Below are 18,850 nucleotides of genomic sequence, written 5' to 3' on the forward strand. Positions count from 1 at the left end.
CCCTGGCTACGAGAATGTCAATGTTTATTCACAGTGACATCATTTATTTATTTGTTTAATCTAGTACAACTTCTTTTTATTAGAACTTGCCTATGCATTTGGCAGATACTTTGCACCATTATTTACCTGCTACATCATGTATTTTCTGCTTCAGCTCTCCAAGAGTGTTTCAAGTCTTTGTGGTCTTTAAATATTCAGTTTGGGGTTTGGCTTTTTTCTGGTTGTTTGTTTGTTTGCAAACCACACTTACTGCAGGCCAATTTGTAACTCTGTCCTCTAAGGTTTGGGAGTGGAGAAAAGATAAAATGTGAAGCCTAGGACTAATATTAGAAGTGTTTCTTTTTGGAAAAGTTCAAACTTTTCCCTGCCTGGGAGAGGCCCAAGATACTGGGATGCAGTATATATGCCTTTTGAAATGCTTGGCAGGCTTCCTGCTCTCCCTCAAATGTCTGCCCTCTGGTATTTCTGGCTGGCAGTCTACTTGGCTGGTGGGCTGTTTAGCATCTTAGGCTTTTGTCCAAGTAAATTCACAGCAGAACTGAAAATAGGACACTCTAACCATCTCTCAGGATTTTGTGATTTACTTCACTTTGTTTGCTATTCTGTTGATACCTGGGAGATGTCATTACTAACAGAGAGGGGATACCATGACCTGCTGGAAAGAGTCCATCGGAGAGCTATAAGGGTGACTGGGGACTCGAGCATCTCCCCTGTGAAGAGAGACTGAGAGCCCTGGGGCTGTTCATTCTGAAGAAAAGGCTGAGAGGAGATCTGATCAATGTGTACAAATATCTGAGGAGTGGGTGTCAAGTGACTGGGGCCAATCTCTTTTCACTGCTCAGCAGCAATAAGACAAGAGTCTGTGTGATCTGGTATTGGTGATCCTGCTCTAGCAGGTGGATTTGACTTGATGATCTTTCAAGGTCCCTTCCAGCCCCTGATATTCTGTGATGGATCAACTGGAACAGGGAAGGTTTCAGCTCAACGTGAGGAGAAACTTCTTTGGTGTGAGGGTGACAGAGCTCTGGAACAGGCTGCCTAGAGAGGTTGTGGAGTCTCCTTCTCTGGAGACTTTCAAATCCCACCTGGATGCAAACTAGCCTAGGGGATCCTTGATGAACAAGTGCACTTGTTGATCTCTGGAGGTCCCTTCCAACCTCTAAGGTTCTGTAGTTCTGTGAAGAGATGTTCATAAACTCTTTCTGGGTTTGGTTTGGCATTCTGTGTTTGCAGGGGCGAGGTAGGGGGCAGTTTGCTGTTGTTTTGTTATTTTTTTGTTTTAAACATTGTAGGCAACCTACTATTCAAAACTGATTCATGAAGATGCCATTCTTTCTTGGAACTGGACATCAGACATGCCCTTGGAGTGCACATCACACTATGTGAAGATTCGCTGTTACATTAACGTAACACAGTTTCCTGGCCCCAAGGATTGGAGTGACTGGAGCCCCATGGAAGAGATCCCTGGTATGTTTACTCCCATGTGACCATCAGATCAGTTGCTTTATGAGAAGCAAGCTGAAATCAGAGGAAAAGCATTAGGCAGTGATTAGCCTCAGCTCTTCAGGGTTTTTTTATCATAGAAATAATGCATTCATTAGTTAATAAAACCTAGTAAAGTAAACCTTGATTTGTGTGCACTGTGATGCTCCTCAGACACATTTTTGTTAGTCAGCACTGTGTTTGTAGCAAATTATTCATGTAGGGGTTTGATTTGCTTATTTTTGTTTCCTCCTCTTCTTTCTCTGTCAGGAAAAGATACTGAGCCCAGTGGGAGTGGAGTGTTTCCTCAAGACACTGTGGTGGCAGTAGGTTCAGATGTGACAATTTGTTGTGTCCATGAAGAAGGACAGCAGATACTACAGATGACTTACGGTCGAGAAACATACCCAATGATACGTCTGAGCAGTCGGAGCAGTGCAATCAGAGTGCTCAATGCCAGTGCTTCAGATACCAGTGGAACAAATGTAGTATGCATGATGTCTGAAGATGAGATGGAAGGAACTGTCTTGTTTGTTGGATGTATGTATCATCATCTCTGCTAACCCCAGGAAAACTAAAGTAATTTTGAGACTCTTGAGGTTTTGATAGGAGGCGAATACTGTCATGTGTTGATGTTGAGTTTTCTTCTGTTGGTAGTTTTTCTGTTGGTTGGGGTTTTGTTTGTTTGTTTGTTTGTTTTGTTTGGTTGGTTGGTTTGTTTTTTTTTTATCCTGGCCATTGGTCTCTGAGGATGAACTGGGGTTGTGTTTGTTTCTTTCCCTATACCAGGTGGGGGTTGGTCTCTTCTGCCAGGCAACCAGCCACAGAAGAAGGGGACACAGTCTCAAGTTATGCCAGGGGAGGTCTAGGCTGGATGTTAGGAGGGAGTTCTTCACAGAGAGAGTGATTGGCATTGGAATGGGCTGCCCAGGATGGTGGTGGAGTCACCATCTCTGGAGGTGGTTCAGGAAAAGCCTGAAAGGGGCACTTTGTGCCATAGTCTAGTTGATTGGATAGGGCTGGGTGATAGGTTGGACTGGATGATCTTGGAAGTCTCTCCCAACCTAGTTGATTCTGTGAAAACTCCAGTTCATGGAGCAGACACCATGGCTGGGAGGATGAGAACATAAGTGAGGTCTTCTCTTAGAATCCATCCCAGTGTTTCTCTCCTTGGTGTCTTTTTTGAAGGCATTTCTTAGTAGCTTATTTCCATATGAAGATTTATCCCCTATCTGTCATCTTGGGTTTACATTTGTTCTAGTTTTGTTCATGACAAGGCAAGAGTAAGAGCAAGAATTACACATAAAAATACTCACTTAACAACCAATCACATAAAGACAATAAACCAGTTAGACTTGCAACAATAATAGGTGCCAATCTGGGGCAGTAGTTCTGACAGCTAGTTACAGCCAAGAAACCCAGCTGACAGCTCCTCTTTTCTGGAAAATCCTCTAAATGTTCATCTAATGTTTTCCTTAAAGGTACTGAATCCTTGTGTGTCTTGTCTGTGTAATTTTGCCAGTCTCAGAAATCTTTCATAGATGCCAATACCTATGAAAACAAACTGCTGAAAGTCCCTGGTTCTTCTTTCCCATAATTGCTTATTTCAGAGCTTTGTGTGTTTTTCCCACAGGGCTTTTTTAGAGTTGCTGCCTTCCAATAGCTGCCCATTAGGATCCTATTCCTCAGTACCAATGTGCCTTCCTGCCACTGACTTTATGTATTAGATGTGTGATAACAAATGCTAAACCGGAGTCCAATCTTCCATGATTTCTCACTGAGGTGCTATTTTTACATTATTTGTTCAGTATTTGCTTTTGTGAGAGAGTGTCCCAGGTAAATGACTGAGTGTATCATGAACAAAGGCACTGATCATATCATAGGTTTTTCCCATGTGGTGTGTTTTGAAGATCTGGGCTGTGACAAAGCCTGTTTCCTGCCAGTGTTTCTTCTGATACCTTTGTGGTATCACAGGATATTAGAGGTTGGAAGGAACCCAAGGAGATTATCCAGTCCAACCTCCCTGCCAGAGCAGGACCATACAATCTAGCACGTATCACAGAGAAATGCATCCAGACAGGCTTTGAAGACTGGATGTGGCACTTAGTGCCATGGTCTACTTGATAAGCTAGGGCTGGGTAATAGGTTAGACTGGATGATCTTGGAGGTCTCTTCCAACCTGATTGATTCTTTGATTGATTCTATGATTGAAAGTCTCCAAAGAAGGAGACCCCACAAACCTCTCCGGGCAGCCTGTTCCAGTGCTCTGTGACTCTTACAGTAAAGAAGTTCCCCTTTGTGTTGAGGGTGGAACCTCCTGTGCTGCAACTTAAACCCACTACTCCTTGTCCTATCACAGTGAGCAAGTGAGCAGAGCCTGTCTCCTGCCTCTTGACCAGCCCTAAGATCTTTATAAACGTTTATTAAATCCCCTCTCAGTCTTCTCTTTTCCAGACTTAAAAAGCCCCAGGTTCCCCAGCTGCTCCTCATTAGCCATGCCCTCCAGTCCCCTGTAGCCCTCCACTGGACCCTCTCCAGCAGATCCCTGTGCCTCTTAAAATGGGGAGCCCAAAACTGAATGCAGTATTCAAGATGAGGTCTTACTAGGGCAGAGTGGAGGGAAGGACAACCCGACTTGATCTGCTAGACACACTCTTCTTAATACAGTATCACAGTATCACAGTATCACAGTATCACCAAGGTTGGAAGAGACCTCACAGATCATCAAGTCCAACCCTTTACCACAGTGCCCAAGGCTAGACCATGGCACCAAGTTCCACATCCAACCTTGCCTTGAACACCCCAGGATCTCTTGTGCTGCAACTTGGTACCTACTTAATCAAAAGGGAGAGCACTTTATCGGGATGCTCTTATGGGGAGAATATGTAGAGGAAGTTGATGTGGATACACAACACCTTGGTGAAGCCTAGGTCTGGCAAAATAAGTTCTTTTTGACCTATTGTTGATAATCTGTGCTAAGCCTGCCACTATTGCCTCTTGTGTTAGGACCCTTTTTCTAGTGCAGCTACATGGATGTTATTCTACTACTTTTTTCGTGGTAAAAAAGCTTATGAGACTTGATATAAGTGCTCTTCTTAGTTCCACAGTAGCATGGATATCTTCTCTGGGAGACTGCCCATGTTCTCCAGAAGAGCAGGGATACCACTCTGGTGTAGAAACAATGGAGGTTATTCTTCCTCTGTACTCAGCACTGGTCAGGCCACACCTTGAGTACTGTGTCCAGTTCTGGGCCACTCAATTCAAGAGAGATGTTGAAGTGCTGGAAGGTGTCCAGAAAAGGGCAACAAAGCTGGTAAGGGGCCTGGAGCACAAACCCTATGAGGAGAGGCTGAGAGAGCTAAAGTTGTTTAGCCTGGAGAAGAGGAGGCTCAGGGGTGACCTCATTGCTGTCTACAACTCCCTGAAGGGAGGCTGTAGCCAGGTGGGGGTTGGCTCTTCTGCCACTCAACCAGCAATAGAACAAGGGGACACAGTCTCAGGTTGTTCTGGGGGAAGTATAGGCTGGATGTTATGAGGAAGTTGTTGGCAGAGAGAGTGATTGGCATTGGAATGGGCTGCCCAGGGAGGTGGTGGAGTCACCGTCCCTGGGGGTGTTCAAGCAAAGCCTGGCTGAGGCACTTAGTGCCATGGTGTAGTTGACTGGCTAGGGCTGGGTGCTAGGTTGGACTGGATGATGTTGGAGGTCTCTTCCAACCTGGTTGATTCTATGATTCTAAGGGACAGCCTTTAAAAATGGGCACATCCAAAGCAGTAGTGAAGAGGATGACCTATTCAAGTCTTGCTTTAACATTTAAATTCAGTGTGGAATTCATGCAAAAGGGAATGTCTTGACATGACTTGCTCAGAGAATGCAAAACAATGGTGGGGCTGGCATATAAGGGAATATGACACACAGGCAGCATTCCTACATTGTTCAGCAGCTAAACTGATCCTCAGAATTTTGGAAAAAGTCTTGGCAGAGTTTCAGTAAAATGATTCCAGGTCAGAGCCTGAAGCTTGTGAACATACTTGCATGTGATTTACCAGATTACTCACCCACTTAGAAGCCTGGAGTCAAGCGTTAGTCAGATGGGGCTGTTAATAATTATCCATCTGCTTTATTGGAATTATTTAAACAGCTTATTACTTATGTGATTGGAGCATAACTTATACCACATATTTATGAGGTGCACAGTCTGGACCCAGTAAATATAAATGCTTTCAGGTGATGCGTTCAGGCAGGACAACTGCATGCAGCACTATACAACTTGGTGTTCCCCAAGGATCAGTGCTGGGCCCAGTCCTGTTCAATGTCTTTATTGATGATCTGGATGAGGGGATTGAGTCCAGCATCAGTAAGTTTGCAGATGACACCAAGCTAGGAGCAGGTATTGATCTGTTGGAAGGTAGGAGAGCCCTGCAGAGGGACCTGGCCAGGCTGGATGGGTGGGCAGAGGCCAATGGGATGAAATTTAACAAGGCCAAGTGCAGGGTTCTGCACTTTGGCCACAACAACCCCAAGCAGCGCTACAGGCTGGGGACTGAGTGGCTGGAGAGCAGCCAGGAGGAAAGGGACCTGGGGGTACTGATAGATAGTAAGCTGAAGATGAGCCAGCAGTGTGCCCAGGTGGCCAAGAGAGCCAATGGCATCCTGGCCTGCATCAGGAACAGTGTGGCCAGTAGGACAAGGGAGGTTATTCTTGCCCTGTACTCAGCACTGGTCAGGCCACACCTTGAGTGCTGTGTCCAGTTCTGAGCTCCTCAATTCAAGAGAGCTGTTGAGTTGCTGGAATGTGTCCAGAGAAGGGCAACAAAGCTGGTGAGGGCCCTGGAATACATCCCTATGAGGAGAGGCTGAGGGAGCTGAGGGTGTTTAGCATGGAGAAGAGGAGGCTCAGGGGTGACCTCATTGCTGTATACAACTCCCTGAAGGGACATTGTAGCCAGGTGGGGGTTGGTCTCTTCTCTCACGCAAGCAGCAACAGAAGAAGGGGACACAGTCTCAAGTTGTGGTGAGGGAGATCTAGGCTGCATGTTAGAAGGAAGTTGTTGCCACAGAGAGTGATTGGCATTGGAATGGGCTGCCCAGGGAGGTGGTGGATTTGCTGTCCCTTGAGGCATTCAAGCAAAGCCTGGGTGAGGCACTTAGTGCCGTGGTCTAGTTGACTGGATAGGGCTGAGTGGTAGGTTGGAGTGGATGATCTTGGAGGTCTCTTCCAACCTGAAAAAAAATCAAAAACAAAACAAAAAACAACCCAGCAACTGCATGCAGCACTATCCAGCTATGACTGTCACTCTAGGATGTCATAAGGCTAGCTAACCATTTTGGTTTCCATTTTGTACTACAGATGCCCCTGATGTTCCCCAGAACCTCAGCTGTGAAACATCCAACTTTTTGATAATAAAATGCACCTGGAAACCAGGCAGACCCAGTGGACTTTATGGAAAACGAGGAACAAAGTACAGTTTATTTGAAAGGTAAAGTAATTCAGTGCTAAAAGAAGTGGAAGGGCAGAAGTGCAATTTATCTGTTGCTGCCTGTGGCTTACTGCACCGTCCCTATTTAAATGAGAAAATCTACATGGTTTAGAGCCTAAAATACTTTTCAAGAGTTCGTAGAAGTTGAAAGTGAACTATGCTTGGAGAACCTTGGTCTAGCTTTGCAAAATTCCAGTGGGAATTAAGGATGACTTCTTGCAAAGATTTTGGCTCTTATGAACCCATGAGGAAATTAAGAGCTTAGTGTGTCAGGCTACTGCCAACATGTAGAGAAGATCAGTGTGAGAATACAGGGACATATTATGAGAAATTCACTGATTTTTTTAATGGTTTTTTAATATGCAACCTGTGTCAGACATTTAGTTAGCTTCTGGTGTGCAGGATGACAGAAACTCATGGAGGAACATTATAAGTCAGGCCATGAAACATTTCCCAAGTGCTACTAGGGCAAATAGTAAGAAGCCTGTATCTCTTTGCCTCCTGGCATTAAGAATTAGGCAGTGCAGGGCGAGCAAAGTGGCTACCTGCAGAACATTGAAAGGGGCAAATAGAATCATAGAATGGTCTAGGTTGGAAGTGACCTCAAAGATCATACAGTTCCAACCCCCCACCATAGGCAGGGTCAACTCCCACTAGAGCAGGTCGCTCAAGGCCTCATCCAACCTGGCTTTGAACACCTCCAGGGAGGGAGCAGCCACAACCTCCCTGGGCAACCTGTGCCAGTGTCTCACCACCCTCACTGCAAAGAACCCTTTCCTAACATCTAGTCTAACATCCCCCTCTTCCAGTTTAAACGCGTTACTCCTCATCCTGTCATTGCAAGATCTTGTCAGTAGTCCCTCCCAAGCCCTCCTGTAGGCCCCCCTCAGATACTGGAAGGCTACTCCAAGGTCTTTTGGAAGCCTTCCCTTCTTGAGGCTGCAGAGTCCCAACTCTTCTAGCCTGTCCTCATAGCAGAGCTGCTGCAGCCCTCTGAGCATCTTTGTGGCACTCCTTTGGACTCGCTCTAGTAGTTCCATGTCCTTCTTGTGCTGGGGGCTCCAGAACTGCACATAGTACTCCAGTTGTGGTCTGTTGAGAGCAGAGTTAAAGGGGAGAGTCCCCTCCCTTGCCCTGCTGGTCATGCTTCTCTCAAATGCAGCCCAGGACACAAGTGTCTGTCATCATCCACAGAAAGAAGTGAGAACTGCACTGTCTTATGTCATAGGCCACATAAAGCCTTGACAGTGAATAGTTGCTTTGGAACCGCACTTGCAAATAGGATTCCTTGGTGGTTGTGACTAGGAGTTAGTGAAGAGTTAACAAAATTCCCTTGGCAGGGAGACTCCAACATAATGCCAAAAAGAACAGTCAGCAAAAGGAGTCAGGAGAGTCTTTTGTCACAAAAACTAATGGCAAATGGACTTTGGTGGTGGCTTTGGAGCAAGGCAGAGGCAATAAGGATGGAGTAACAATCACAGCTGTTGTCCAGGACACTTCTGCTGAAAAAGTCATTGGTTAGGTTGCAAAGGAGTAGGCAAGGTTTTCAAAGGAAAGGAGCTCTAGTTGTTGGCTGCCCATGCTGAGTTCATAAAATGAGGATGTTGTTCAGGCTTGCTTCTCTCAGCCCAAAGCTGTGAGGAGATTAATGTGATGTATTTCAAGGTAAATATTCTCATCCTTGTTCTTGGCCCATACTGTGCTACTTAAATAGACAGTATGGTGTGAGGCATTCTCAGAGCTCAGCTAAAGTGCATTGAAAACACCCAAAAGAAGAAATTAAACTTACTCTGCAGATTGTAATTACACCAACTTCTATAAACATGCATACATACACACTTTAGATTTTATCCTGAAGATCTAACTCTGCACTTGGCTGATACCATTCTGCCTCTCCAGCTTTTGATTTAATTAGAACTGGGACTAGTGGATGTATCCCAGGCAACCAACCATAATGTAGATTTGGCAGGGCTGATTGAAGAATGCATATCCCTACTTCAGAAAGCAATTAAGAACATTCTTTAAATGCAAATGTATGCTGATCTGAGCAAAGATACTTTAAATCAGAATCTTAGTTGTGACTTGTGAAGTGGTTTTACAGGACCTACCTGTTTTCCAAGCTGTGAGAAGTCAGAGGATGGAAATGTGCTAGTGGAAGAAGAGAGTTTCGTCTGAGAACAGGGCAAGTCATGACTGATGCCACTTTAACCTACATTATGGTGTTAGATACACTTCTGCAGCCAAATAATTCTGTAAGCCATACGTCAGTGAACCCGTTGTTCTTTACTGTGTTTTTCAGTCTAGACTTCTGACTGTTGCTAGAAATGATCTTACTAAAGAAAAAAAATAAGTTGTTTTTCCCCTCCCTTTTTACATTTTAGAATATCTGGTAAAAATGTTTCATGTGAAGTCAATGAAATTAACAAAGACCGTGTCTGTGGCTTTCAAGTACTGCCTGATCAGAAAGTCTACAGTTTCATCCTGGGTGTCTCCAATCCTATTGGGCAAACACAGTCATCACTTCTGGTTAATTTAACTCAAAGAGGTAAGAACTACAAAGGTAAAAAGCAACCCAAAACATTAAAAGCTTTTCTACTTGCTGCCCATCTCTTTGTTCTGAATTTGTAGAATTCTGACACTGTATTCTTATTGATGTTTTGGTCTATTTTGCCATGTCTGATAATGCAAAATTGAAGAGGAAATAACTTAGGATAAGTCCCGAGGCAACAGTTAGGTGCACAGGTTGATGCCAGTTCTCAACAGCACTTCTACCAAATTGGATACCCTGCTCTTGTGAATAAACACTACTTGCAGTCTAATGATTAGCCAGTTGCTGTCTGTGTACCACTTCACACATCAGTAAATGAAATTTAGGTGTAACTTTGTGAGCTGTAAGTGACCCTGTACTTCAGTATCTGGTTATGGATAAAAAAGTGCAGTTTTACAACAGCAGAATTTGGAGCATAAAAATAGTAGCACTAAAAGGAGCCAAATGGTGATAGCCAAAACTATCTGCTGCTGTTGTTTGTAGGGCAAAATAACTTCTTTCCTTAGACCTTCATCTTGAACAAGGAAAGGGAGGAGACTGCCACATTTCTAGGCTGTCCTCCCCATCTTTGTCCATTTGCCTGCACAACCACAGCTGAGGATTCAGGAGTTCTGGTGGTAACAGCATCTGCTGTTCTCTCTGAAAGACTGAGTTTAAACACGTACATGGTGCAGGTTTTTTATGTCCCAGTTTAGCTAGCCTGGGATTAGAATTATCAAAGTGAATTTCAGGTCTTAGGAAAGTATAATTTGTTATGCTAATCGTAAACTGAGCTGGTTTGCACTGAGGACATATGACTGCTGCTTCCTAAGTGTTTCTTTTCCTTTCTCCCCCTCAGTGTCTACTTAATTCCCAAAATAAAGTACATATTTCCTTAGGGGTAACTGGACTGATTCCAATGGTAAAGATTTTCTTCTCTGACATCTGTGAATAGTAGTACTGGATATTACTGAAAAATCCCATGAACAGAGTCTGGGAAGGGGAGAGATTGTTCAGTTCTAACTTTAAAAGTTCCTAGAAGGTTAGCAAAGTTGAATCAATTTCATCTGTCACTGTGGTCCTCTGAAATAGCACCTGGTTTGCTTTTTTGGTAGAGGAGAGGAAATGTTTTTCTGTGTTTCCAACTCCTTATCACACATACCAGCCTTAACTAAGTTTGTTTCCATGTTTAATAGCTGAGAAGAGCATCAGGAATGAGGCTGTTTGTGAGTGCCTTCCTGTCACCAGCTGTCCTACTTGCTGGTTTGATAATTTATCTTTCTGATTTGTTTTTGTATTTTAAAATCTTGGGTTTTTTATTGTTTGGTTTGGGTCTTTTTCCTGAACTAACATGAATGTTGCTTTCTTAAAGCTGAGTTCTTGTTTGTTTTGTCTTGTTTTTTGTCTTTACTTTTTAAGTTCATCCAAAAGCTCCAGAAAAGTTGACTGTTTCTGCCAACAGCTCTACCAGTGTCCATCTGCATTGGTTTATAAACGGCAGCTTTGCTGAGATTAGGCTTCTGTGTCAAATTGAAATTAGCAGTGGTCACTCTGGGCAAAAAGTGGTAAGTGCTGTTTCAAATTACAATTTTGGGGAGGGCTCAAGTGTTGGTCACATTTCAAATTGTTTTCTCTCTAAGAGTTTCATTCTGATCATCCTGTTAAATGATTAATGTAGTAATGACTAGAAGTTCAACTTCAAAAAATAGAAAAAAGTTCTGGTTATCTCCATTGTTGCCTGCTAATAGTGGTTTATGTTGACCCTTTAGTCACTGGAATCCTTGTGCTTTGTCTGTCTTGCTAAAATCTGTACTAACACATGCTTATTCTCACTGACTTCCACAGGGGCTGTTTCAGAGAACAGCTGGATTGCTTGCTGTCATCAGTTTACATGCATGTGGTTGTAATAGGGAGCAGCTAAACCTGCTTGTATGCCAGTGATATAGAGACAGGATAGGGAAGAATTGCCCCACTGAATTTATCAGTACATAAGCCCCAGTGGAGACCTATGCAACTGGAAAGAATGTGACATTTGGGGTGTGATCCTATTGCAAGGGGACTATGGGTGTCCTGGAAGGTGTCCAGAGAAGGTCCATGAGTATGAGCAGAGGGCTGGAGCTACTCTACTATGAGGAGAGACTGAGGGAGTTGGGGCTGTTCAGTCTGGAGAGGAGAAGGCTGCGAGGTGACCTTATTGTGGCCTTTCAGTATCTTAAGGGGGCCTACAACAAAGCTGGGAAGGGAACTACAGACCTGTCAGCCTGACCTCAGTGCCAGGGAAACTGATGGAGTAGGTTATTTTGGGGGCGATAACAGCGCACCTGAGGGATGGCAAAGATCTCAGGTCCAGCCAGCATGGGTTTAGGAAGGGCAGATCCTGCCTCTCCAACCTGATCTCCTTCTATGATCAGGTGCCTGCTTGGTGGATGTGGGGAGGCCTGTGGATGTGGTCTATGTGGACTTCAGCAAGGCCTTTGACACTGTCCCCCACAGCAAACTGCTGGCTAAACTGTCAGCCCATGGCTTGGATGGCAACACTCTGTGCTGGGTTAGGAACTGGCTGGAGGGCCGGACCCAGAGAGTGGTGGTGAATGGTGCCATATCCAGCTGGCAGCTGTCACTAGTGGTGTCTCTCAGGGATCAGTGCTGGGCCCCATCCTCTTTAACATCTTCATAGATGATCTGGATGAGGGCATGGAGTCAGTCATCAGCAAGTTTGCAGATGACACCAAGCTGGGGGCAGATGTGACTGAGTTGGAAGGCAGAAGGGCTCTGCAGCGGGACCTTGACCACCTGCACAGATGGGCAGAGTCCAATGGGATGGGGTTCAATAGCTCCAAGTGCAGGGTGCTGCACTTTGGCCACAACAACCCCATACAGAGATACAGGCTGAGGTCGGAGTGGCTGGAGAGCAGCCAGACAGAGAGGGATCTGGGGGTGCTGATTGATACCTGCCTGAACATGAGGCAGCAGTGTGCCCAGGTGGCCAAGAGAGCCAGTGGCATCCTGGCCTGCATCAGGAATGGTGTGGCCAGCAGGAGCAGGGAGGTCATTCTGCCCCTGTACTCTGCACTGGTTAGACCACACCTTGAGTCCTGTGTTCACTTCTGGGCCCCCCAGTTCAGGAGGGACATTGAGATGCTTGAGCGTGTCCAGAGAAGGGCGACGAGGCTGGGGAGAGGCCTTGAGCACAGCCCTACGAGGAGAGGCTGAGGGAGCTGGGATTGGTTAGCCTGGAGAAGAGGAGGCTCAGGGGTGACCTTATTGCTGTCTACAACTACCTGAGGGGAGGTTGTGGCCAGGAGGAGGTTGCTCTCTTCTCTCAGGTGGCCAGCACCAGAACAAGAGGACACAGCCTCAGGCTGCGCCAGGGGAGATTTAGGCTGGAGGTGAGGAGAAAGTTCTTCACTGAGAGAGTCATTGGACACTGGAATGGGCTGCCTGGGGAGGTGGTGGAGTCGCCGTCCCTGGGGCTGTTCAAGGCAAGATTGGACGTGGCACTTGGTGCCATGGTCTAGCCTTGAGAATTGTGGTAAGGGGTTGGACTTGGTGATCTGTGAGGTCTCTTCCAACCTAGTTGATACTGTGATACTGTGACTCTTTAGGATGTCAGGATGTGATAGGACTGGGGGGAATGGAACTAAACTAGAAATGGGTAGATTCAGTCTGGATGTTAGGAAGAAGCTCTTCATCATGAGGGTGGTGAGACCCTGAAATGGGTTACCTACGGAGGTGGTGCAAGCCTCATCCCTGGAGATGTCTAAGGCCAGGCTGAATGAGGCTCTGTTCAGCCTGATCTAGTGTGAGGTGTCCCTGCTCATGGAAGGGGCGCTGGAACTAAATGATCCCTGTGGTCCCTTCCCACCCTGACTGATTCTGTGATTCTGTGATTCAGATTCTCCAGATTTTGCAGCTGCTGCCCAGATTTAGTGCCCTGTCTTACCAGCTGGAGCTCAAGATAATCATTATATACATTGTCCCTAAAATAACAGTGTAGTAGTTAATTCATGTGCTGTACGAGTACTTCTTTTTTGAACTTTCAAAGCACTGAGTGTGGAAGCCTTAAGCTTTTTTATTTTCTCTTGTAATGATATGCCTTAAGCAGTGCTTAATAGCAGGATAATTTGGTACTGAAAATAAATTAATAATACAGAAAATAAATCTTAAAAAGAAATCATAGATATCTGTAGAATTATCAGGAGAAGGGACTAGGTTTTAGATAAGCATAACTCCTCTGACAGATGAACTGTGTTGCATTTTGCTGTAGAGTTTGAGGTGATATCACTCACACTCATCTTCATTTCTCTGCTCCTAACTGCTCTTGCTTCTGGAGCAGTCAGCAGAGAAAACAAGTACTCAGGTGTTGCCTATCCCCAGCACAGTTAGCTTAAAGTGCTTAAAAAGCAGAGTTACACAGATCTGTCTAGCCAGAGTTAATGCTTCTTGAATCCTCAGGCACACACCTGCTCACCAGCTCTCCTACCAGGTCAATCACTTGGGGCAGCAGGGGATGCCTTGAACTGCCCCAGCAGTTTGATTTGCTGCACCTGTATCACAGCCCGCAGCTAGAGCTGTTTTGAAAGGCAGTGAACTTGGCAACAAGCTTTTTACAGCCTTGTTACTTAGTAAAAGCCCTCCAAGAGCTCTCTGCAATAAACAAAAGTAGCTGTGAAATTGCTGCTGGGTTTTACATGGCATTTTAAGGATGTTGTCAGAAGCTTTTCCACCAGTATGAGAGATTGTTGGCTTTAAAAATATTTTTTCCAAGTTGTCATTTGGTTTTAGAAATGCACAATTAGTTGCCTTTTCAAGTCACTTGGAGCCCAGTTCTTGGCAGCTGTGATGCACATGCGTTATAATTAGATGCAGCATAAAAATATTCCCAAGCTTGGAGTTTCTCTGAGTAATCAAGAAACTGAAATGCTCCCAAGACTTGCACCATTTCAAAGAATAGTAGAAGAGGCTAATCCTGTGATAAGAGTTGAGAGCAGAGGTCACCTGGGTAACACCTAGCTGCTGTCTTTTGAAGTAAAAATGACTGCCTAGAAAGAAGACCAAGTGATAAACACCTGCTCAGACAACTGTCTTTAGCGTGCTTCTGTGCATGTGTGTTAGGAACATAGCCTTTGTCCCACCCAGTTTCATGTGCATACCAGGAGTGAAATCTTGGCCTGGCTTGTATAAGCAGCTTTGCTGCACATGAGACAGAAGGGAACTGTAAGGGACAGATGGGAATTGACATGCCATGGCTGTATGCAGAGCTCACTGAAGGATCACAGAATCACAGAGGTTGGAGAAGTCGTTTGAGATCATCGAGTCCGACCTTTCAATTAACATCTAAATAACTAAACCATGGCATTAAGTGTCTCATCCAGCCTCCTATACTGGAAGGCCACAAGAAGGTCACCTTGCAGCCTCCTCCAAACTGAACAGCCCCAACTCTTTCAGTCTCTCCTCACAGCAGAGCTGCTCCAGCCTTCTGAGCCAGCAGTGTGCCCAGGTGGCCAAGAGAGCCAGTGGCATCCTGGCCTGCATCAGCAATGGTGTGGTCAGCAGGAGCAGGGAGGTCATTCTGCCTCTGTACTCTGCACTGGTTAGACCACACCTTGAGTATTGTGTTCAGTTCTGGGCTCCCCAGTTTAAAAGGGACGTTGAGATGCTTGAGCGTGTCCAGAGAAGGGCGACGAGGCTGGGGAGAGGCCTTGAGCACAGCCCTACGAGGAGAGGCTGAGGGAGCTGGGATTGGTTAGCCTGGAGAAGAGGAGGCTCAGGGGTGATCTTATTACTGTCTACAACTACCTGAAGGGACATTGTAGCCAGGTGAGGGGTGGCCTCTTCTCCCAGGCAACCAGCAAGAGAACAAGGGGACACAGTCTCAAGTTGTGCCAGGGTAGGTATAGGCTGGATATTAGGAAGAAGTTCTTCACAGAGAGAGTGATTTCCCATTGGAATGGGCTGCCCAGAGAGGTGGTGGAGGCACCGTCCCTGGGGGTCTTCAAGAAAAGCCTGGCTGAGGCACTCAGTGCCATGGTCTGGTTGATTGGTTAGGGCTGGGTGATAGGTTGGACTGGATGATCTTGGAGGTCTCTTCCAACCTGGCTGATTCTATGATTCTATAAAAAAGTGTATGTATCATGTCAGTGTCTCTAAACTTTTAACAGCAGAATGTGTCCAGGCCTGGTGGAAAATTCTCAACTTACACAGCCCTGGTGAACACATTGCACCCATACACAAAATACCGGTTCAGGGTGCGCTGCTCAGCTGCTGACCACTTCTGGAGGTGGAGTGACTGGAGCAGGATAGAGGAGTACATGACACTGGAAGCCCGTAAGTTTGTTTCATTTTTTTTGGGATAAAGTTTTGAGTTTGTGAAAATATGTTTGTGGGTTTTTGCTTGTTTGCTTTTTTTTTCCTTCAAACCAGCCATCTGAAAATCAAACTTTTTAACAGGTGGTAAATTGTCTCCCTTGCAGCTTAGGGGGAAAAAAACCAAACACAAACTGCTTTTTTTTTTTTTTTTTTTTTTTTTTAATTTAGCTCCTGCAAGAGGACCAGATATCTGGAGAGAGAGAAGTCCTTCTGGAAAAAGTCTGAAAATCTACTGGAAGGTAGATAGAATACAAGTTTTAAAATACCATGCAATGATCAGGGGGCCTGGAGCAGCTCTGCTGTGAGGACAGGCTACAAGAGTTGGGGCTCTGCAGCCTGGAGAAGAGAAGGCTTCCAGGAGACCTTGGAGTAGGCTTCCAGTATCTGAAGGGGGCCTACAAAAGGGCTGGGGAGGGACTATTGACAAGATGTTGCAATGACAGGATGAGGGACAATGGGTTTAAACTGGAAGAGGGAAGAATTAGACTAGAGATTAGGAAAGGGTTCTTTGCAGTGAGGGTGGTGAGACACTGGCACAGGTTGCTCAGGGAGGTTGTGGCTGCTCCCTCCCTAGAGGTGTTCAGGGCCAGGCTGAATGAGGCCTTCAGCAACCTGCTCTAGTGGGAGATGACCTCTGCCTATGGTGGGCGATTGGAACTGGATGATCCTTGGGGTTCCTTCCAACCTAAACCATTCAGTTTAACTCTGTGAGAAACAATTTCCATACACGTTTATAAGTGAATGGAATTTATATTCAACAACTTGACTGTTTTTTATAGAACCATATACTGAGATTAGTACTTTTCCCCAAAATGAGACTATTGTTCCACACTTTAAATGTTGCACTGGAATCATAGAGTCAACCAGATTGGAAGAGACCTCCAAGATCATCCACTCCAACCTGTCCCCCAGCCCTAGCCAATCAACTAGACCATGGCACTAAGTGCCTCATCCAGGCTTTTCTTGAACACCTCCAGGGACGGTGCCTCCACCACCTCCCTCGGCAGCCCATTCCAATGCCAATCACTCTCTTTGCCAACAACTTCCTCCTAACATCCAGCCTGTACTTCCCCTGGCACAACTTGAGACTGTGTCCCCTTGTTCTGTTGCTGGTTGCCTGGGAGAAGGCAACGCACTGAGAAACATTTCACATGAAGAATTATATTTTTAATAAGATCTCAGCTGAATTTTTAAAACCCAGAAACTTGTCTTGATTCTTGGAGTTACACTTGAGTAGTAGCTGTCTTTTCTGTATTCTCATATGTGTTCTCATGGACCTGTACAGTTCTCATAGATCTATGCAGTCATCAGACTAGATTAGGACATTTGTTTCTTATTATTGTGTGTCTTACTTTTATTTATTTTGGTTTGGGTTTAATGTGCTCTTTGTCTGTTTGTAGCCTTTATCCCGTTCTGAAGCCAATGGGAAGATAGTGTCTCATGAAGTGTCCTGCTACCTGCTGAACACACCACTGGAGTATAAAGAAGTCATTGAGCCTTCAAACAGTACTGAGATAAGACTTGGAAAAAATGACTGTGTCATTAGTGTTGTAGCCAAAAACCATGCAGGGTCATCTCCTCCTTCGAGGATAACAAGTGTGGAACTTCCAAGTGGTGAGTGCTCCCAGCAAACAGCTAAATGCCTTCAAAGCTTGGGGAATACTTGGGCAAGCCTGTTTGTTGAAAAATAAAATGGATACATACTTTGTTTGTTTGCAGATGTTTTTGTGTGTATTTCCCAACCTAAATCTGCTGGTCAGGGGAATTAAAGAATGGCTGGTTTACTCTTAGGGTAATGTCTCACCAACTAATTGTACTCTCTGCGTAAAAGGAGCCTGATGGTGTGCAGACTCTGCAGTTATTTGTACTTTTCTGGAGGCCTCCCAGGAACAACAAGGATGAAGCTTCAAAGCTTTAGTGTCTGTCTCTGATGTTTAGGAGCTCAGCTTATTTCTGTGTGTTCTTGTTGAGACACTGCAAAGTGTTACATGCTAACGAGATTCAGAATAAAGTTTTGGGGGTTTTGTGTGGCTTTTTAAGGGAAGAATTGTCAGTTCAATGCCTGTGAGCTCTGCAGGAGAATACTAATTGGACTGGTTGGTAAAGTATTGGCACTCTTGGACTAGAAGCCTGTGTTTGGGCAGGAGGTAGGATTTTAACTTCCCAATTAAAGCACTACCACTCTTGCTGCGGGCTTTTGTAAAAGAAAATAGCTGAGCCAGATAACGATTTTCTGCTCCCAATACAGAGCTCGGGGAGAAGATAACATTGCATGTGGCTAGTGAGAGTCCATGCTTCACTGCTCGCCATGAAGAATGTAATTTCCCAAAGCCCAAACCTTTAGCTCCAGATCTGTCTGATATTCTGCAAGGAGGACAGATTTACACAAAGCTCCCCCACTACTTGTTTGCCAAGAGTGCTGCATCTCCTTACCCACCCAGAGAACAGGTATCAGAGTTGCCTGTCGTGTAACTTAGGTTCTGTTAAGACAGGGCCATCTCTTGTAGGAAGAAAAGTGCTTTGACTGAGATAAGACAGAAGAAAGGAGTTTATTTCTGTGCAAAGGAAGACAGTGGTTCTTGTGCTTCTCCAAAACACCAGTACCTAAATGTGTATTCTTAGTCTGCGCTTTGGAGCAAAAATTAGTTGTACAGGACAGTTGAATAAATAAAAGTGCTTTCATAGCTCTCCTTCAGCAGTGGAAGAATAAGACTCTGGGAGTTGAGGAGGTCTCTGATAGTTTTGTGGTATGGGACAGCTGATGGCAGCTGGAGCTTTGCATTCATTTATAGCCTTCTCTCAGCTGCCAGAGGTTCCCTGTGGTATTACTCAACACACTTGTTGGAAGATTTGCTCCCAGGTTGGTATAGGAATTGTCTGAGTCACTTACTGGAGTCTTGAAAGGTGACTCATTCACTGAACTGGCTGACACTTCTGCTCAAACATCTTTTCTGCCTGCTTCCTGTGTACAGTCTTTAAGTGCTTTTAGTGTCC

At 45.1% G+C, this 18,850-nt stretch overlaps 1 protein-coding gene across 1 annotated transcript in view; it reads left to right on the forward strand.

The window, feature by feature from the left end:
* The window catches only part of LIFR (LIF receptor subunit alpha), a 67,518-nt gene that overhangs the window by 36,943 nt on the left and 11,725 nt on the right, over positions 1 to 18,850 (forward strand). Inside the window, exons 7-14 of the mRNA XM_064176625.1 lie at positions 1,293 to 1,467; positions 1,753 to 2,022; positions 6,831 to 6,960; positions 9,342 to 9,505; positions 10,907 to 11,052; positions 15,649 to 15,814; positions 16,025 to 16,095; positions 17,257 to 17,470. Coding sequence (XP_064032695.1) covers positions 1,293 to 1,467; positions 1,753 to 2,022; positions 6,831 to 6,960; positions 9,342 to 9,505; positions 10,907 to 11,052; positions 15,649 to 15,814; positions 16,025 to 16,095; positions 17,257 to 17,470 — 1,336 coding nt within the window. The remainder of the gene's footprint in view (positions 1 to 1,292; positions 1,468 to 1,752; positions 2,023 to 6,830; positions 6,961 to 9,341; positions 9,506 to 10,906; positions 11,053 to 15,648; positions 15,815 to 16,024; positions 16,096 to 17,256; positions 17,471 to 18,850) is intronic.

The sequence above is a fragment of the Pogoniulus pusillus genome, chromosome Z (genome assembly GCF_015220805.1).
Source record: "Pogoniulus pusillus isolate bPogPus1 chromosome Z, bPogPus1.pri, whole genome shotgun sequence".
In the NCBI taxonomy this organism is placed as follows: Eukaryota; Metazoa; Chordata; class Aves; order Piciformes; family Lybiidae; genus Pogoniulus; species Pogoniulus pusillus.